This window comes from Dipodomys ordii, unplaced genomic scaffold, assembly GCF_000151885.1.
Source record: "Dipodomys ordii isolate 6190 unplaced genomic scaffold, Dord_2.0 Scaffold259, whole genome shotgun sequence".
Lineage (NCBI taxonomy): Eukaryota > Metazoa > Chordata > Mammalia > Rodentia > Heteromyidae > Dipodomys > Dipodomys ordii.
In genome coordinates this window covers 837,838-852,883 of record NW_012267475.1, presented here as the reverse complement: position 1 = coordinate 852,883, position 15,046 = coordinate 837,838, and the positions used below count along the sequence as shown (strand labels likewise).

General features: G+C 48.0%; 1 protein-coding gene across 1 annotated transcript in view; it reads left to right on the top strand.

Moving 5' to 3' along the window:
- The window catches only part of Chat (choline O-acetyltransferase), a 52,904-nt gene that overhangs the window by 29,280 nt on the left and 8,578 nt on the right, over positions 1-15,046 (top strand). The window contains exons 8-13 of the mRNA XM_013036194.1: positions 4,583-4,752; positions 7,989-8,089; positions 9,110-9,238; positions 12,463-12,585; positions 14,676-14,817; positions 14,966-15,028. Of these exons, the coding sequence (XP_012891648.1) occupies positions 4,583-4,752; positions 7,989-8,089; positions 9,110-9,238; positions 12,463-12,585; positions 14,676-14,817; positions 14,966-15,028 (728 nt within the window). The remainder of the gene's footprint in view (positions 1-4,582; positions 4,753-7,988; positions 8,090-9,109; positions 9,239-12,462; positions 12,586-14,675; positions 14,818-14,965; positions 15,029-15,046) is intronic.

Here is a 15,046-nt window from a genome sequence, read left to right as displayed (position 1 = left end):
AGGCAAGTGCTCTACCACTAAGCCACCTTCCCAGCCCCCCTCTTAAGATTTTTAAAGGAGGCTGTTGTAATGCAAATCAAATGTGCAGTTCTAATGTGCAAGATCCATTTTTCACTAGACAAGAAATACTCTTGTTGGAAAGCCAGGCACTGGTGGTGCACGCCTGTAATACTAGCTACTCAGGAGGCTGAGATCTGAAGATCTCGGTTTGAAGCCAACTCAGGCAAGAAAGTCCATGAGACTCTTATCTCCAATTAACCATGGAAAGAGCTGGAAGTAGTGCTTTGGCTCAAGTGATAGAGTGATATCCTTGAGCAAAAGGAGCCCAGATACAGTGCCCAGGTCCTGAGTTCAAGCTCCAGAACCAGCAAAAAAAAAAAAAAGAAAGAAAGAAAGAAAAAGAAAAAGAAAAAGAAAAAAATAGGAATACTCTTGTTGGACTCTCAAAGCCTCTAGGAACTGGAATATAAAGATTACCCCTAGGCCATGGATAAGCGAAGTATGTGGTGGGGGGTTATTCACAAAAGGGGATGAAATCTCCTGACTTGAAAGAAAAGAGACTCAGATGGGAATGACAAAGTATTACAAGCTCTGTGCCTCTGAGGCACAGGACCTCCATTTTCCAGAACTGTATGAGAGAGACAAGCAGCTTCATAGGAACCTACCTTGTACTACTTCCCTGGTAACAGATCAGAGAAGAAAGTTGCTCCAAAGAGAGTCTTGTGTGTATGGGGGGGGGGGGTGTGCTCACGTGAATGCACACGCAAGCACATGGGCATGCACGCACAGTTGTTCCTGGAAAGAAGCAGCAGCTAAAAAGCACTGTAGGGTTCCAAAGGCAGAGGTTACAAAGTGTGCACCATAGCTGGTAAGGCTCACACCTGTAACCATAGCTACTCAGAGGCTGAGATCTGAGGATCACAGTTTGACATCAACCCAGACAGGAAAGTCTGTGGGACTCTCACTCATCTCCAAAAACTATCCTTCCTATCCCCCCCAAAAAAACTGGAAAGTGGAATTCTGGTTCAAGTGGTAGAGCACTAACTAGTCTTGAGCAAAAGAAGTTCAAGGACTGGCATACACAAAAAAGTATGCATCATATCCATGCTCATCTGAGATAATCTGTAAGTTTTGCCAACCTCTAACAGTAGCTTTGGGTGTCTGCAAGGCACCAGGCCTCTGGAGTTTCTGTACCACTAGAACTGTCAACCTCCCAGGGAATGGTGTCAGAGCAAGCTCCTCTTATTACTCAACTCCCACTTCGCACAATATTAAGCAGGGGCTCCTTGAGGAAGATTGATTTACCACATTAACCAAGTCCCAGTGTATTCCGTGAGGATGCCACAAGACAAACGGCTACTGCCTCAAGCCTCCAGCCCACCACCCTGCACTTCCATTACATTGCACCAGTCATGGTGAATGAGTTTCAGTGTAGTTCATTTTCTGCCTTACACGATGAACTTGTCAGCATTTGACCGATCAGCACTTGTGTGCTAGGAGTTCATTTGCAAGGCCACCTGGCCTCCCAGGTTTGCTGTCCTGCTTCCATTTCATGCTGTCTAATGAGCCAGGACCTGACTCCTGTTGGTAGTGCTGAGCTGCCGGGGTCTAAAAGCTTGCATGTACATGATAGCAAGAGCTCATTCCCCCTCCAGGATCCTTCTTTCTTCCCTGGTGGTCCTGGTGCTGGGGAGGGGGGCATCCTTCCTTACTGCCAGCCTTGCATAACTCAGCTGGGAGGAAGTATGCCAAGCCTCCACTCTCCCATTCAAAGATTCCATTCACCAATCTTGCTCCAGCCCATGCCACGACAGGCTTTTGCTGGGTTTATTAGAGTTGCAGCCTCACCACTCACACCAGTCTTCAAGCTGTCCTGGTCAAAAAAGATCCTCAGCCAGGTTCTCGAGCTCTCTAAGGCATAGTCCACAAGGCCAAGATGTGTATCACTGGCGCTGCCTGTGGCTCTTGATTGGCCTCCAGGCCCACACCCTCTCCATAGTGCTGAGCATCCTTGACTTAGCTCTGATGGCATCAACCTTGGCCTGACTGTCTGCAGTGACTCTCATTTTCCAGGGTCTGGAATTTCAGTGGCCATCAATGGTCTTCCCCCAACCTGGGCATGAGAGTTGGATGCCTTGGATCAAAACCAGCTACTTCTCATTCTGAGATAACTTTTGTCACCCTTACCATCTTTTACAAATGAGGCCTTGAAAATAACCTAAGATCAAGACCTTTAATTTCTCTACTCCTTGTCTGTCAATGAAGAACAAAGATGATACCTACGTCCTATTCATCAGTAAGCATGTGTATATGGAGGCCTGGCAACAAAAGTTGGCTAATAACCTCATGCATTGCTCCTCACAATGATGCTGGACGAGGCTGACAGGCTACAGAGGTATGTGCTCTTAGTTTCAGGAGTCCTCAAAGGTTACAGCATTAGGGAGCTTGAGGAAAGTGTTACCAGCTAGGTTCTGACAGGCAGAGCAAGAGAGGGTCCCTCAGAGCAAGAGAGGGTACAGGAACTGGGTGTGAAATATGCACAGGCAGGGGGCTGGGAAGGTGGCTCAGTGGTAGAGCGCTTGCCTTGCATGCATGAGGCCCTGTGTTCAATTCCCCAGCACCACATAAGCAAAAAAAAAAAAGCCGGAAGTGGCGCTGTGGCTCAAGTGGCAGAGCTAGCCTTGAGCTGAAGAGCTGAGGGACAGCACCCAGGCCCAGAGTTCAGGCCCCACAACCGGACCCCCCAAAAAATAAGAAAGAAAAGAAATACGCACAGGCATTCTGGGTGTAACAGGAGGTTGGCTGTGAAGTCATACATGGGCTCTGGGGAGCAAGAGAGGCAGCCAGCACCTTGTCCTACCCGTGTGTAGCTTCCAGCTCAGAGTCTCTGGGCAGCACAGATCTTCCCCATGAGACCTTGGTCTGATTCCTTAGAATTTTAAACCAAGGGGTAAGAATGTGGCTTTGTGGTAGAGTGCTTGCCTAGTATGCATGAAGCCCAGGGTTCAATTCTTCAGTATCACATTTAAAAAAAAAAGAAAGAAAAACTGGAAGTGGTGCTGTGGCTCAAGTGGTAGAGCAAAAGCTTTGAGCAAAAAAAGCTCAGGGACAGTGCCAGGCCCTGAGTTCAAGCCCCAGGTCTGGCAAAAAGAAAAAGAAAACAATTTTAAACCAAGTTCCAGGCATCCCTGGAGGCTGAGATCTAAGGATCATGATTCAAAGTCAGCCCAAGAAGGAAAATCTATGAGATTATCTCTAGTTAGCCACCAAATAGCTGGAAATGGAGCTGTGGCTCAAGTAGTAGAGTCCCAGCCTTGAGCAAAAAAGCTTCAGGGGCTGGGAAGGTGACTCCGCAGTAGAGTGCTTGCCTTGCATGCATGAGGCCCTGGGTTCGATTCCTCAGCACCACATAAGCAGAAAAAGCTGGAAGTGGCTCTGTGGCTCAAGTGGTAGAGTGCTTGCCTTGAGCTGAAAAGCTGAGGGACAGTGCCCAGGCCCAGAGTTCAAGCACAGGACTGGCAAAAAAAAAAAAAAAGAAAGGAAGCTTCGGTGTCGACAGCTCCTTGGCCTGACTTCAAGCCCTAGGACTGGCACACACACACATAAGAATTTTAAACTAAAAATGTTAAACTTTGGTTTGTGTGGACTTTGAAGATAGGCTCTCTAGCGCCACTCCAGTGTGTGATGGTGGAGAAAGAACATGGCTGTGATAGATAGGCTTCTGTCTGGAGGAGGGAGAGACACATGGCAACTGCCGTCACCCATGAACAGCACCGCCATAGAGACTTTGCAGGCCCCCTGGGCTCTGTGGGGGAAGCAGTGGGCTGGCCTGACCTCTCTTTCTGGGACAAACTCCCCAAGTCCTGTCCCCAGTGAGGATGTGCCTGACTCCCTCCTGTGTTCCCAGGAGGATGCCTTCTGGCTGTGGGGCAGGGAGAGGGTGGGAGATAGTGGTGGAAGCCCCTTCCTGTAGGAACCAGGAAATCTTCAGAGGTTTAAGAAGAGAAGCAAGCTGCAGGCTAGGTGTGGGGCTCACAGGGCATGATCTCTTGCATATCTACTGGGTTTTAGTCTCCTTGTCCTGATGAGTGTGCTCCATGGACCAGAAACAATCCCAGCCAGTTCCAGCGGCAGTCAGGCTCAGGGTCAGGGTCAGTCACATCTTCTGCCTGCCAATTGGGTGTGCTGTGTGGGTCAGTGTTGTGTGCAATGGGCCAATTCAAACACTTTAACAATGAACCTAAATATTTGAAACTCATAGTTGAGGACTAAAAGTGTGAAGGTGTGGCTCAGGAGGTGTTGTTGGACCAGGAGGTTATAGACCTCCCTGCTGTGGGTAGGTCAAGGGTCCTAGCCATCTCCTTTATCCTGAAAGCAGGATCAATGGCCACATACTAGGGGTGGAGCTGGGCTGTCATGGTGGGGCAGGATTCTGGAGGGGACCAGAGGTTCAGGAGCATCTAGGTGACTGCACTTGTGGTCCCAAGGCAGGCCAGGCTGCTGCTCTGCAGTGCAGAGAGGCTCTATCAGGGCCTAGGCTTGGGGCAGGATAAGCTCTGAGGATTGCTCACCTGTCCTGCAGACTCCACCAATCGAGACTCGCTGGACATGATCGAACGCTGCATCTGCCTGGTGTGCCTGGATGCTCCAGGCGGCGGGGATCTCAGCGACACCCACAGGGCACTGCAACTTCTCCATGGTGGAGGCTGCAGCAGGAACGGGGCAAACCGCTGGTACGACAAGTCCCTGCAGGTAAGTACGTATCACTCGCCATGGCCTTGCAAGACACGGCCATGTACACAGCCAGCAGGTGTACTCCCTGCTCTTCTTAGGAGCAAGTATCTGAGTTCAACTGAATCTAACCATCCCACACTCAGCCTGTGCAGGAACATCTGGGCCAAACTTGGATAATTCCCATTGTACACTGTAAGGTGGGGTCATTTCAGGGGTGGGAAAATGCCGCAGTTCCAGCCAGCCATTTGTTAGCACATACACCAGGAATCAGGTCTGTTGTGTGAGAGGTCAGCATTTCTGAAGGTGCCCTACATGGTCTGGCCATTTCAACACACTGTCCTTAAATCCAGAGAAGTAAGGCAGCCCAAGCGTCTTGATAAAAGTAAATCAAATAATCCAAATTTTTACATTCACGTGAAATTAGTCCAGAAACATGATGACATCTACACTGGCCTAGAAAAAAATTACACAGATGGGAATGCAACTGAGGTCTGGCTATTTGTTCCCAGTCCTCCATCCTTCCCTAAACATGCTGATCCTGGATTTGACCTTGTTAATTTGTCTTATTTAGTTTTATACTAGTACTGGGGCTTGAACTTGGTCCTGGGCACTATAGCTTAGCTTTTTTGCTCAAAGTTAGTGCTTCTACCACTTGAGCCACAGCATACTTCCAAGTTTTTGGTGGTTAACTGAAGATAAAAGTCACAGACTTTTTCCTGACTGGGCTGGCTTCAAACCACAATCCTCAAATCTCAGCCTCTAGAGTAGCTAGGATTACAGATGAAAGCTACCAGCGCCTAGTTTGAGCTCTTTTCCTTTCCTTTCCTTTCCTTTCCTTTCCTTTCCTTTCCTTCCTTCCTTCCTTCCTTCCTTCCTTCCTTCCTTTCTTTCTTTCTTTATTTCTTTCCTTCTTTCTTTCTTGTTGATCCTGGGGCTTGAATTAAGGGCCTGGACACTGTCCCTGAGTTTGTTCACTCAGGTCTAGATCTCTACCACTTTGTGCCACAGCACCATTTCTGGTTTTCTGGTGGTTAATTGGATAGAAGAGTCTCATGGACTTTCCTTGCCTGGGCTGGCTTTGAACAGTGATCCTCAGATCTCAGCCTCCTGAGTAGCTAGGATTACAGGTGTGAGCCACCAGCACCCAGATTTCTTGTTTACTTTTTTAAAGCCACCACACTCTCAGTGATAATAGGAGAGCTAGCAAACCATCTCTCTACTTTGGCTTGCCATTAGTGCACCTTGGTGGGCATTTTCCTCTCTCCTTGTCTCTGCATTCAGCAGGTTGTTCTTTTTATCGGTTTGCAGATTGATTCTGTTATTTCTGATGAGCTCTCCCACTGCTCTGCCAACTGCTTTACATCCACAGTGGTGCTAATGGCTTGTAATCTTTCCCAGAGCAGTTGCAAGACTGAAATGATGTAATAGATACAAGGACACAGAACATAGTAAGCCTTGGGAGAAGTTTTGTTTTGTTTTGGGTTTTTTTGGTCGTGGGGCCTGAACTCTGGGCCTAGGCCTTGCCCCTCAGCTCTTCAGCTCAAGGCTAGCACTCTACCACTTGAGCCACAGTGCCACTTCCAACCTTTTCTGCTTAGGTGGTGCTGAGGAATCGAACCTAGGGCCTCATGCATGCAAGACAAGCAGTTGACCACTGAACCACCTTCCCAGCCCTGGAAGAAGCTTTTAAAAGATACTGTTTTCCCTGTTTCTGAGTGACAAGGACAGACAGGCACTCATGTGGAGGAAGGGCAGTCCGGGCCAGTCCAAGAGTGCCAAAAACCTGCAACCGAATTTGAGAACATAGTGGTCTGCGTGCAGAAAGGCGGAGATGCTGGAGGAGAGGAAGAAGCCAGGGATGTGTTCAGAGACGCTCTGTGGGAAGTTTGTTGATTCTCTGTGGGAAGTTTGTTGATTTGTTTATTTGCCGACTTGTGTGTTTGTTGAGTGACAATATGATTCAACATCTGGTCCACCATTATAGAGATTGGGGAAAGACTTGGAAGCAGGCAGTTCAAAATATGCACAGTGCAGCCCCCTGGAACAGAGTTTGGTAGAGATCATGAGAGTTTTGTTTTCTCCTTTTCAGATGGAAGAACAAGGAATATGGTGAATTATAAGCAGCTTGACTTTCTGCCTAGTCTAAGAACCAAACCTTATAATTCATATTATTTTCTCCCAGTCTGTTTTTGCCCTGAGTATATTTCCAAGCCACCTAATGTAAAATCATTTTTTAAAAAGCCAGGCACTGGTGGCTCCTACCTGTAATCCTAGCTACTCCGGAGGCTGAGATCCGAGGATCACAGTTTGAAGCCAGCCAGGTAGTAAAATCCCTGGGATTCTTATCTCCAATGAACCAGCAAAAAGCCAGAAATGAAGCTGTGGCTCAAGTGGTACTAGTGCTACCTAACCTTGAGGGAAAAAAGAAAAAAGCTCAGAGACAGCACCCAGGCCCTAGGTTCAAGTCCCAGGACTGGCACAAAAAGAAAGAAAAGAAAGTTGTAAGAAATCTTTACAGTATCTGCCAATCCTTCAGATACTTTCTCTAATCCTCAGCTCTGAGTCTGAGCTCAGCTTTGCTGATCTCCTTTCACACAATAGCAGCCTGAAGTCCAGGAAGTTGGGAGGTCAGGAGATATTCTCCTGGTTGCTGGCAGCACAGCTGAGCTGGAGCCCAGCAGCCATTTATGAAGGTCCCTTGTATATCCTTTCTGTCCAGGGACTTTGTAGGCCTTTTTCCCCTGGGAATCTTTTGTTATCCAAATCAAATCGTTGTCTTTCATTCAATCATTCAACATAGTTATCCAGCGTCTGCTCATATGTGGAATTGTGGACACTAGTCTAGATCCTGGGAATGAAATCAACGGTGGCCAAAATAAACAGAGGAAGTCAAGCAAATGACTTTAGAAAGCAGTGTAGACTGGTGTGTGTGCAGTGAGGGGACTGGGGCTAAGGGGAATGGCAGGCATGGGCTCAGCCTATGCTATGTGAGTTCCCAGGGAGCTTCTGGCCTGTCTCATATATGGAACCCGGGTGCCCCTTTCACTGCTAGACCTTTGTGGGAGCTAGGACATCCAGAAAGAGCTGCCTTGAGCCTCATATTCTCAAGCCACTGTAGTCACGATAGCATTATTTTCAAGAACTAATGTGACTTTGTGTTCTTAGAGGGGAGGTACCTGAGAGGCCAGGGAGGCCTGATCTGAGGCCGGGAACTTCAGGCTCAGGTCAGCTGTCCTTGATCCTTCCTGTTGCAGTTTGTGGTGGGCCGAGATGGCACCTGCGGCGTAGTGTGTGAACACTCCCCGTTTGATGGCATTGTCCTGGTACAGTGCACGGAGCACCTGCTCAAGCACATGTAAGTCTGGGGAGGGGAGAGGGAAGACCGCCCAAGGCTTAGAAAAGACTTAGACCGCGTGCCAAGCTTAGAAAAGATAGAAGGCCACCTGGGGGAGGAGAAGGGCTGTGTCCGTCTGGACCGTGGCTTAGTAAATGATAACTTTGGAAAGCAGCATGAATCCAGCACCAAGGGCTGCAGATAGAAGGTGCAGGCAGAAAGAGATTTAGGATCATCGGGGAAGAAGTGTGGCCAAGAAATTTCAGCAACATCTACTGTGCTCTGAAAGATCCCAGATCTTGTTGGTCACCTTAAGTCAGGACTGATGGTCTACCACAGAGAAAGTTGAATCTCTGGTTCTCTGGGGGTTTTGTTGTCAGTTTTAGTAACTAGGGCTTGAACTCAGCATCTCACACTCTTACTTAGCTTTTTCCACTCAAGGCTGGCACTCTACCAATTAGCCATGCTGCCACTTCTGCCTTTTCACGGTTAATTGGAGAAAAAGAGTCATGGATCTTTCAGCACAGGCTGGCTTTGAACTGCAATCCTCAGATCTCAGCCTCCTGAGTAGCTAGGATGACAAGCTGTGCCGTTAGTACCAACCTCTTCTCTGTCTTTAAGCACTCTGCATTCCCTTCTTCCTGTCCTGTTTATGCTCTTCTAGCATCTTCTTCCTGCTCAGTCTCTTTCACAATTCTCTTTGGGAGGTCCCTAAAACACAGCTCTTAAAGAGAACAGCACAGCTTGCCACCACTTTCTCTCCCAGTCTTGTGTAAGTGTTGTTGGTGTATGCTGTGACCTTACACCATGACAAATAAAATTAGGCAATGCCCTTTGGAACTAGATGGAACTTGGTTACTGCCATTTTTGATGTGAGTGCCTTAGTTTATTCATCTGCCCAGGGGTTAGGAGACAGCTCAGACCCCTCCAAAGCTTTAGGGCTGCACATAACAGCTATGATGTTTGTGGGATCCAGCAGAGAAACAGCACAGTGGTACTTCAGGGGTCCAGGCCCCCAGGTAATCCCCTTTGTGCCTACAGGATGAAGAGCGACAAGAAGCTGGTCCGAGCTGACTCTGTCAGTGAGCTCCCCGCCCCCAGAAGGCTAAGGTGGAAGTGCTCCCCAGAAATTCAAGGCCACCTAGCCTCCTCAGCAGAAAAACTTCAACGGTGAGGAGAGATCCAGCTGTCCTACCAACCCCCCAACCCTCCAACTGCCCAGGCATCTTAGAAGTTTCCAAACACTTGGGCAGCTCTGCTCCCTTCTGGGCTCTGCCCACCCCACTATATGGAAATATAGTCAAACTAGAGGGGAGTTATAGCTCCCTGGCTGAAATATCTGTGATTTCCATAAAATGCAAACTTGGAGCTATTTTTTTTTCTGTAGGTTTCACCTGACTGAGCAGAGTCAAGGTTGGGAACCCAGCCCCTTTTCTCAGAGAGTCATAAACAACTGGTTTGAATAGGTCATTTAAATCCAAGCCATTTCAATTTGCTTGCATTGACTGCAACTTGACAAGCAGGCCTTTTTCCCAGAGAGAGGGGCTGGTTCAGGACCTAAGAGTGGGCCAGAGGGTTGGGAGGGAGGACTGGGGTGAGGGTGTGAAGGCTGAGAGCCCTTCTGGGTGGTCAGGAGCGAAGATAGCTGTAGTAGGAAATGTGCTTGTAACCAATCTGGACCACGGCTATACGCAGGAATACATTCATTCATTCATTCATCAGATGTGTGTATGCCAGACCTAGGGTAAGGCTCTGGGAATCACAGATAATCTGCCAAAGGGCCTGTCCTCTACACTTTAGAAAGGAATTGGATCCCAGAGCAAAACATGTGTGAGACAAGATGTACAAAAACTAGAGGTACATGCAGAACTGAACCCCCAACAAGGAGGCTAAATTTTGCACGAACGTTGAGGAAAGACTGGCTTTTCACCAGTGGGCCTTGTTCAAGATGTTTAAGATGTAAGGAGATGGAGATAAGGCAGAAAAGCAGCACATCCAAGCCTGTACAGGTGCATTAAGATCCAAGCTGGTGTGTAAACCAGTGAGTGAGAAGAGTCCAGTGTCTTCATGTTACAGGCCCAGAGCCTGCCTTGCCACCAGTGAGGAGCCCCAGGAGGCGTGTCCTAGCTGGAGGTCCAGGGATGGAGGCTCCCCCTCCATCCTACTAGGAGTCCACTACTTGACTTTAGCAGGTGTGAGGGAATAGGATTTTGGTTTCTATAAGGCCCCAGGAAAGTGGGCTTCCAGAGGAAGGAATAAGCAGACAGGTGGGTGAGTCCTGGGGAAGGGAGGATTTGCCCCTCTTGGGGACCTAAGCAGGTCCCACCTTCTTCCCAGCCCCCTCCTCCCCCCAGGGCAAGGAGGGGAATAGATGGAGCTGTGAGGTCAGAGAAGCTCCTGGGAAGGAGGGCAGAGTAGTGGAGCTTTGGAGGAGGTTTCCAAGCGTCTGTGGTGACGGAGCACGAACAATCCAAGAAGCCTGTCAAAAGGCAGGACTAGCCATCACGGGCAGCTCAGCCTGTAATCCTAACTACTCAGGAGACTGAGATCAGTGGATCATACCTTAAGGGCAGCCTGGGCAAGAAAGCCCATAAGACTCATAATTAACTACCAAAAAACCAAAAGTGGAGTTGTGGTTCAATTGATAGAGCACTAGCCTTGAGAAAAAAAAGCTCAAAGACAGAATTCAGGAGGCCAAGTTCAAGGACTGGCACCAAAAAAGGGAAAGAAAGAAAGAAAGAAAGAAGGAAGGAAGGAAGGAAGGAAGGAAGGAAGGAAGGAGGGAAGGAGGGAAGGAGAGAAGGAAGGAGGGAAGGAGGGAAGGAGAGAGGGAGGAAGGAAGAAGAAAGGAAGGAAGGAAGGAAGGAAGGAAGGAGGGAAGGAGAGAGGGAGGAAGGAAAAAGGAAGGAAGGAAGGAAAGGAAAAGAAAAGAAAGAAAGAAAGATCAGGACTAAGGGTTAAATTTCTGCAGGCTCTGGGCCCCTCACTTTCTCTAGGCCAGTAGCACCTGGCATGGCCCCAGAGAGCTAAGCTTATGTGAGGCAGGGGAATAACTCAGGGAGGAACAGGAAATGAACAAGGAGATCACAAAGGAAGGTATGAGTTAGGGTCAGGTCCTTGAGCTCACATGGGTTTGGGCAGAGATGATCCCTGCTGGTATTATTCAGGGGGCAGAAAGCCCAGACACCAGATAAGAAGTAACTCAGGCTCAAGACTTTCAGTATACCTGGCTGCTGGTGGCTCACACTCATAATCCTAGCTACTCAGGAGGCTGAGATCTGAGGATCAAGGTTCAAAGCTATCCCAGGGAAGGAAGTCTGTGAGACCCTTATCTCCAACTAACCACCAGAAAACTAGAAGTGGAGCTGTGGCTCAAAGTGATAGAGTATTAACCTTGTTGCTCAAGGTTAATACTTTTTTTTGCTAAAGAGCTCAGGAACAGCAGCCCAGCCCTTAGTTCAAGCCCATGACTGACAAAAAAAAAATCTCAGTATAAACACATGGTAGTTTCCTATGTCCCCAGCACCTGGAGTAGCCCCCTGAGAACTAATCTTTTTTTTTCTTTTTTTTTGGGGTCCGGTCGTGGGGCCTGAACTCTGGGCCTGGGCGCTGTCCCTCAGCTCTTCAGCTCAAGGCTAGCGCTCTACCACTTGAGCCACAGCGCCACTTCCGGCTTTTTTCTTTTTGCTTATGTGGTGCTGCGGAATCGAACCCAGGGCCTTGAGCATGCAAGGCAAGTGTTCTACCACTGAGCCACCTTCCCAGCCCCCTGAGAACTAATCTTATGTGCCTTACTCGGACAATGACAGAGACATGGGCGTATCATGAGAGGCCCAGCAGGAGTTTTTGGATAAAATGAAGTTTTAAACGTAGGTAAAGATTCAGGTGAATAAACCTGGCTAAGATAACCATGACAAATGGCCCTTGTGCCTCATTCAGTAAGGACAAGTCTTGGTGACAGGGACAGCAGACACTCCTTTTCTGATGAGTCACCTGGATGGCCAAATGAATATCCTCTTTCAGGCCTACTTTGTGGGTAGCAGGCACCCAGGACTTTGCTTGTGGGTCAGGTTCGCCCTGGCCATGCAAATGTCTCCCATCGCCCATACATCTTCCTGCCATGACACTCTAGCCAGGCCCATTCTGACCCTCCAGAGCGGGACCATCCCCACTCGGCACAGCTCACTTTCTGCTCAGCAGAGCCCTGATCTGGTGCACCTTTTGCTAAATGCCCAAATGAAAGCATATCTCTGACACCCCTGTGTACTTCTGGGGGACAAAAAAAACCCTGTCCTCACCCTCTGGAGCAGCAGGACATGGACCAGGTTAAGAAACTTGGGTGGAATCTGCAGTGTGTGTAATGTAATCCAAGTATCTATTTTTTTCTTCTGCAGAATAGTAAAGAATCTAGACTTCACTGTTTATAAGTTTGATGGCTATGGGAAAACATTCATAAAGATGCAGAAATGCAGCCCTGATGCCTTCATCCAGGTGGCCCTCCAGCTGGCCTTCTACAGGTGAGTAAAGGCAGGATGAACCTGTGTTCAGGTGAGCTGCCTGCCAAGGTACTTGAGATTCTAGTCTAGAAGAATTCTGGAGGAAGGTCTGGATTTCTGGGGGGTGTGGGGAGGTCTCACCAGACTAGGGATAATCTACCCAGGCTGCAGTGACTAGGTGCCACTCCAATAGGGTATGACTATACACCTACCCTCAGGAAGGAGAAGGGAGAAGGTTGTTAGTAGAGGAGCTACCTAAGCCATGGGGGTCTGAAAATAAAAGAGAAGATCAGAGATAAGGAGAGCCAAGTGGCTCTTTATCCCATTTTATCCAGTCCATTTGAGCTGGTATTACTAGCTCCCAACTAGTCTTCCCAACCTTGATCAGGACCAAGGTTGCCCAGTTAATACAGACACGATTTAGGCTCATCCTTGGTTCATCACTTTCCTTTCTCTCACCCCCATTCCCTATGTCAGTTGCCCTCCAAATGCCCCTTAACTAGGTCCTGTGTCCTCTTTCTACCACCACTAACCATTGCTTGGGCTCTCTTGCTTGACCAACATTACATGCCCTAGGGCTTTGTGCACCTGCTCCTCCCCCCATAATTCTGTCTGCAGGAAGCCTGAGCTTTTAAATATCCAAATCAGACCCTATCACTTAACATATGCAACTTTCCAGTGCCTCCCATCATGCTTTGGGTCATCCTACAAGCTCTTAGGCCTCCACACCAGTCACTTCCAGCCTAGGCATTACTCATCAGATACCTGTCTAGACTGATTTATTTGAGCAGCTGTCCCAAGCTCCCTTGCTACCTAGTTCACAATCAAACCCCATAATCCCTCCAGAAACTCACCGAGTGCAGAGGGGACAAGACTTGCTATGTGACTGTCCCACCCCCCACTTCAGAGCTCTGACCTTGTCCTACCTTACAATCGACACCAAGGACTTGGTGGCTCTGGTGAGAAAGGAAGTGTGCCAGCCAGGCATGCAAGACTAGGGATGGTCACCTGGTCCTAATGTACTGAGCATTACTAGTGACCAGGAGGAGATGCTGGACACACCTCTGACTGGCCAAAGTTGCATGGGTGGCCTCTTTCTGGCCAACCCTGTGAAGGAGGCCCAGCATGGCTGATGCCCACAAGCCTGGCCATCCTAGAATGGTAGGCAGCAGGTCACCCACCACCATTGGGACCCCTTCATGCCTCAGCCAGAGATCATGGCTAAACTGGCTTAAATAAAACAGGATTCCTTCAAGGGTATGAGTGATAAATTGCTTGATTATCCTTTTCTGTGCTATTACTCCAACATTCACTGGGTCTCAAAAAGTTCTAGGCTTCCCAACCAATTGGAATTTTTAATGTATGTGAACTTGAACTTGGGGTCTAGATGCTGTCTCTTAGTTTTGTTTGTTTGTTTGTTTGTTTTTTGCCCAAGGCTGGCACTCTACCAGTTGAACCATAACTCCATTTCTAGCCCTTTTGGGAGATTGGAAATTAATTGGAATTTTATAAACTTTCCTGCTTGGGCTTGGCTCTAAATGATGATTCTCAGATCTCAGCTCCTTGAGTAGCTAGGATTACAATCATGAGCCAGACACTGGCACTAGGCAGGAATTTTTATATATATATATAAAATAATATTTATTGAAATGAATTTTAAAGGGGCCACAGAAATGGAGGGACAAAGGGTAACAAAGGCAGCAGTGGTACTCACTCGACACTATGTTGAAAATGATTTTAAAAAATGAACTATACAACTTGTGGGCGAGGGGATGGGAGGGAAAAACTGGGAGATAGCCAGGGAAGGGGGTACATTGTCACAAAAGAAATGCACTCCTAACCTAGGCAGGAATTTTTTTAAGCAAAACAATCTCTTTATATCAGTGTATAAAATCAGTGTATGAACATGTACATGGCTCTTCATATTAGAAACATCCTTTCCCCTACTGTTCATCTGGAAATTCTCTTCTAGAATGCCATTAATATTAAAATGAAATACTATATTGAATCAAGTCAGGATTATAAAATAAAGCCAAGGATATTTCTCTTTCAGCATTTATGATTCCCTGTGAATAAATTACCATCTGTCAAGAATCCTTTATCTCATACAGGCTCCACCGGAAACTAGTGCCCACCTATGAGAGTGCATCCATTCGCCGATTCCGGGAGGGGAGGGTGGACAACATCAGATCAGCCACTCCAGAGGCACTGGCTTTTGTACGAGCCATGACTGACCACACAACGTCCAGGCCTGTAAGTCCTTCTGTGTCCTGATAACCACAAGGAGACCAGAGAAACCACTGTGGGCTGACCAGCCTCTCAGCTCTTTGGCAAAGCTTCCTTGTCTGTTTGCCACTGGGCAACTTCTTAGGTCCTTTGTGCTGACTTGCTCTGTCTACAGGCTTCTGAGAAGCTGCAGCTCCTGAAGGTTGCCATCCAAGCCCAGACCGAGTATACAGTCATGGTGAGTAACTGTGCTACT